Source organism: Octodon degus, unplaced genomic scaffold (assembly GCF_000260255.1).
Source record: "Octodon degus isolate 3935 unplaced genomic scaffold, OctDeg1.0 scaffold00146, whole genome shotgun sequence".
Classification (NCBI taxonomy): Eukaryota; Metazoa; Chordata; class Mammalia; order Rodentia; family Octodontidae; genus Octodon; species Octodon degus.
This window is the reverse complement of record NW_004524722.1, coordinates 1,295,595-1,300,935: the sequence shown is the minus strand read 5'-3', so window position 1 is coordinate 1,300,935 and position 5,341 is coordinate 1,295,595. Positions and strand designations below refer to the sequence as shown.

At 37.4% G+C, this 5,341-nt stretch overlaps 1 protein-coding gene across 2 annotated transcripts in view; it reads right to left on the bottom strand.

Annotated features, from left to right (window-relative positions):
- Window positions 1-1,985: 1,985 nt before the first annotated feature.
- Window positions 1,986-5,341, bottom strand: part of Rab6a (RAB6A, member RAS oncogene family) — a 52,869-nt gene continuing 49,513 nt past the window's right edge. For both annotated transcript variants that reach the window (XM_004641920.2, XM_004641919.3), the window contains exons 7-8: window positions 4,843-4,909; window positions 1,986-3,028 (exon numbers count right to left, since the gene is read on the bottom strand). In XM_004641920.2, the coding sequence (XP_004641977.1) occupies window positions 2,964-3,028; window positions 4,843-4,909 (132 nt within the window). In that variant the 3' untranslated portion in view covers window positions 1,986-2,963. The remainder of the gene's footprint in view (window positions 3,029-4,842; window positions 4,910-5,341) is intronic.

Below are 5,341 nucleotides of genomic sequence, written 5' to 3'. Positions count from 1 at the left end.
TTCTTGCAAGTATGTGGTAATATTCAATGAAATCTCCCATCTTGCATAACTATGTTAATTTGAGTAACAGATTTGGTAAAAATATATCAATCACTGTTAATATTATTCTAGTTTTGAAAATCTGTAACATGTTGTTGTATGTTACCCTGTTTCTGCCTTTGCTTTTTTTTGTTTTTATTCCAGATAAAAGAAAATGGGCCAGCAGTATAGCTCAGTGGACTAAGTGCTTGCTTAGGTAAACGTAGGGACCAGAGTTTGATCCCTAGCATCACGTGCCCTGCTAGCCCCGCCCCCAGGCACACTGAGCCGGCGATGGAGTCCAGGCGTGGTGGCATACACCTGTAATCCTAGCATTAGGGAGGCAGAAATCCGGAGGATCACTGAGTTTGAGCTACGTAGTGAGACCCTTAACAACAACAACAAAAAAAAAAAAAAAATCCAGTGGGACCAGCATCCCATATATGGTTTATCATTGACAAAAATGTGACTATATGGTGCATGTCTGATGACTGAATATCTTATTACTCTACCAGGGCCATTCTTCAAGTTTCAGCCACTCTTCTACTCTCCCAACAAGAGTCGTGTGACAGACTGCTAAATTCAACCCCTTGGCAGTAATGGGAGGCAAAGTCAGTAATTGTTTTCTTTCGTGCTTTATTTATATATATTTTGGCAGCAAAATTGTGTTTCTTTAAAAAAAAAACCAAAAAACTAGACTATAAACACACTTCACTGCTTCAGTTGAAGAACCCCAAACCAAATAAAAAGGCCAATATTAAAAGCAGCATACTGGTTACTTTCTTAAAGATACATAAAAAGAATCAAATGCAACAGTGTAGGAAGACAATTATCCCTTTTTTAGAAATCACAACTTCTTCCAACTAAAGAATGTGACCAATCTGCTATATTGAATCAATATTTATTTCAGGACATGCCATGTCAAAATAAAACAAGAGAGTCAATCCTTGCTTTTAACAATATATTATAAAAGCACTTTACAACTCCACCTCATCTTTGAGTATAACTTACAGGTATGTGGGCTAATGATTATCTGAAAGCATTTCTCTTCAGATCCTCTGAATATTACAAGGTGACAATAGTGAGAAGTGGAGGAAGAAGAAAGAGGAGTAAGGTTTTCCCAGTTAAGGGTTCTGTTGCAATGAAGACATGAAGAAGTTATTTCTGTTGTCTTTTCATCTTTATACTGTGTTAAGTAATGCTTACAACATAAACTCAGCAGGCTTCTTCTGAGCTATTTTTTTCTGAGCTCAGAATTTTTCTCCCTGCAAACAATGTATTTACAAATGTGTTTATTAACTTACACAGCAACCTCACAATAACTAGTAAAGATTAAAAGGGTGCACTCCTAGTGTATGTGTTTGCAGTGTCTTAAGGGAAATCCGTATTGCCATGGTGATGATGCTCTACACAGTCAACAAAAAGCATCTATAATGAGTTTTTAAAATGGCAAAGAAATAAATATCACCAAAATTAATTGTAGCTTAAATATAAAACTAAATCACTAGTTAATTAACCAAACTATACATATCTAATAAAAGCAAAACCAGCCTAAAGAACCCAACATGTTAAAAATGCTAAAAAAATAATAAAATAAGGCATAAATCTGCATAATATTGACTTATATTTCCATTTTTTCCTTTTCTTCTTCAAACTTGATTTTCCTGACCTGCCTCTGCAGTGATGGCGAACCTTTTAGAGCTTTCAATGATACGAACAGCCTGCTGTGGCACACGTACCACAGGATTGCCACTACTGCTCCAGGGGCTCACATGAAAATTATTTCCAGCTCCAATTTCACCTCAAATGTCCAGAGCAAAATATCTATTTTGCAAGGCTTCTTTGTTAGTAAGCTTCATTGTTTTTAAAGCTATAAGAGTTTTGACCATGGTGCCAAATTTAAATTCTTTCACTGATTCTTCTTAAAGAACTTGACTTTTACAATGCCTTCCATGCATAGCACTTAAAAAAAAGAAAAAAAAAAACCCTATTGCATAAGATCTTAAAAGAAAAAGTCTGCACAGTCTTACATTTTTGGGAGAAAGAGTTCATTAGAACTTTATGATTTTACCATGAAGAATTAACTGGTTACTTCTCTCCCAGAGTTTAATAAAGCACATGCAAAAGGGTCATCATTTGTTTTGGTTGGAAATACTTTTCACATTTTACTGTGAATACTTAGTATGTTCATTAGGACTCACTTTGAAGATACAGCAGAACCCTTTCTTCATTCAAGCACTGCCCATCACAAGACAGCTAAGTTTTGACTCAAGAAGGTCTAAGTAATTTGTATCAGTGTTCCAGAATACGTTTGGACATTTTGGCCTACTGCTACAGCAAGTGGTATATGTAAAACTGAAGGAAATTCCAATGGTTTTCGTCAGACTGCTGTTTGCCACCTCATTTGTTTTTTTTTTGGTGGAACCGGGGATTGAACTAAGACCCTTGCGCTTGCCAGGGGAAGCACTCACTCTACTGAGCCATCTCCCAGGCCCCCCTCATTTGTTTTGTGATAGGGCAGAAATAGGAAATGAGGGTAAGGGAGAAGTGAGAAAGGTGGTAAGAGATCAAATAGGTGGGCAAATGCTGTGAACATACTGCTCTGTAACCGAGCCACACATACTGCTGACATTTCCATCATTTTAAAGTATCTTATCAGAACATTAAAAAAGGAAAAATGTTAATAAAATGTATCTAATCTTCAGTTATCACTGGAATCTTTTGTGGGTTTTTTTTTTTGGGGGGGTAAAATATAAATAATGAAGACACTGACACTTTTGTGCTTGTGAAGCTAATAGATCATCTCCACGAGACAGGCAGCAATGATGAATTGCAATGTTATTATTGAAGGGAAAAGGTTTAAGCCAATATTCACACTGCAGTCAATGGAAGAGTACAGGGCCAGAGCCGCGGGCTCTGGAGAAGGGCTGAGCACGCTCTGGGGATTAGCAGGAGCAGCCTCCTTCGGTGACCGGCTGCTCCTGAGGTTTTTCCAGCTTTATGTCAATCACTGAAACCAACGTTAAGGAGCCATAGAGTACAACTCAGATTCTGCTCAACAGGTCTGGGAAGCCTCTTATATTCTTATCACACTTATTATTTTTTAATGTATTTGGTACAGGGTCTCCAAGGTCTCACTATGTAGATCCAACTCATAGTGATCCTTCTGTTTTCGGCCTCCCAAGAGCTGGGATTATGGGTGCACCACCACACCCAGTCTCAGTCGCCCTCTCAGTGTGCCGGAGGGGAGGGGCCAGCGCCACACGCTGAGCTATCTGGCCAGCCCTCAGACCTTACAGCCTTCATGCTATTTTCTGTATAGTTACCTCAACTTACAAAGTGCTCACTTAAGTGGAATAATCTTGTTTATATCTATTACACATAATAAGGATCTATGTAAGATACAAGCCCTGTTCATGGGCATCTATTCTAAAGAAATTATTTTGTAGTATAAAAAAAAAACTAATAAAATTACACAATAGTCTATAAGAGGTCTAATAATGGGAAAATTTTATTTATTTAATTAATTTATTTATTTTTGCAGTACCAGTCATTGAACTCAGGACCCTGTGCTTGCCAGGAAGGTGCTTATTCTACTGAGCTATCTCCCTCCCCCAGGAAAACTTTAATAAATGATGAGATTTAAACTCTATAGAATATATTATGCTACTAAAATAAAGTTTTGGAAAATACAATGGTACCTCAGTTCACAAACTTGATTCTTTCTGTAATTCTGTTCATAAACCAAGTTGGAAGAGAACCAAATCAAATTCAACGGTTAGGGGTTGGAGAGATGGCTCAGTAGAATAAAAGCGCTTTCCTGGCAAGCACAAGAGCCTGAGTTCAATCCCCGGTTTCAAATAATAATAATAATAATAATAATAATAATAATAATAGGAGGAGGGGGAGGAGGAGGAAGAGTTGGAAGAGGAGAAGAGGAAGAGGAGGAAGAAGAGGAAGAGGAAGGAGAAGGAGGAGGAGGAGGAGGAGGAGGAAGAAGAAGAAATTCAATGGTTAGGTTCAATGTTGACTTTATGGGGCAATCTGATTCCATTTTCACCCAGTTTGGTTTGCAACCAGAAAGTAAAGAGAACTAAGTTTGTAAACTGAGGTACCACTCTATAAAACATTTAGAAGTGAATATAAGGTATTATAAACTCTATGACTGTCAGGTATGGTGGCATATGCATGTAATACCAGCATGGAGGAGGCTGAGGCAGGAGGATCACCATGAGTTCAAGACCAGCCTGGACCTACATAATGAACTCAAGGCCAGCCTGAGATATATAGTGAGATCCTGTCTCAACATTCCCCAAAATAAATAAATAATCTCTATGGCATAATCAAAATGTCTGAAAATATAAAAATGCTAGAAGACAAATATAAAGCAGAACATCAAAACTCAAAACTCAAAGAAATAATTATTAGATACATCTTATTATATGTCTTGTTTCTGAAAGTGGTGGCTAACATAAAGCTCAACTCTGAGTTAGTTCTTGCATATGTGAAGAACGCAGAAGTTTAGAAAAAGTTTGAAGAAACGTAACATACTGTGGGGGAAAACCCTAGAGCTAATAGGACTCTGAATTAAGTAGCAGGAGAGTAGGACTTCTGAATTTCCAAACAAACATCGTTGATTAATTAGAGTGAATAGTAGGCTGCAAAAAGTACACGTGGTCACAACCTCATTTGTTAGCAAAACCTCTGCTGTTCCATGTGTCTAAGCCATCAATTTTTGGTTGTAAAAGACAATGGCACAATATTCCTCAGCCAACTAAACAGGGCTCCAAAGACTAGTGTTAACAATAGAAACACAAAGGATACTGTCTTCTCTGCTTCTGTCCTGTGTACTTTCCATTCCAGGCAAAGCCGCTGCTACACGTCGGAAAAGCTGTAGGAGAGATGGTACCAAAATGGATGACCAGTGGATGGGAGTTAAAAGATATATTTACTTGGGCTTACTCTTTAAATGTTAGCATCATAAAGGCAAACTAAAATATTTACTCATTTTATAAGTATTTTATAGCACACCATATAAAGTCTGAATATAGACATGACTTCAGCTTTTCAACTGGTAAGACATGAACAAACTGAAATAATCAGCAAGAACGTCACTTGAGTCATAAAAATCAAACACTACAGAAACTTAAGAGAAAGGACAAATAGTTCATTTAGCAAAATAGTACAGTGGAATTTCTATCTTTCATAAAGGATTAGGCTCCAAACTCAGTGTATTATATACAGTGACAAAGTTAGCTTTGACAATTATTAGAAAAGCACTATGCTTGAGACCAGCATACGACCTTTCAATTCTGACACAGCT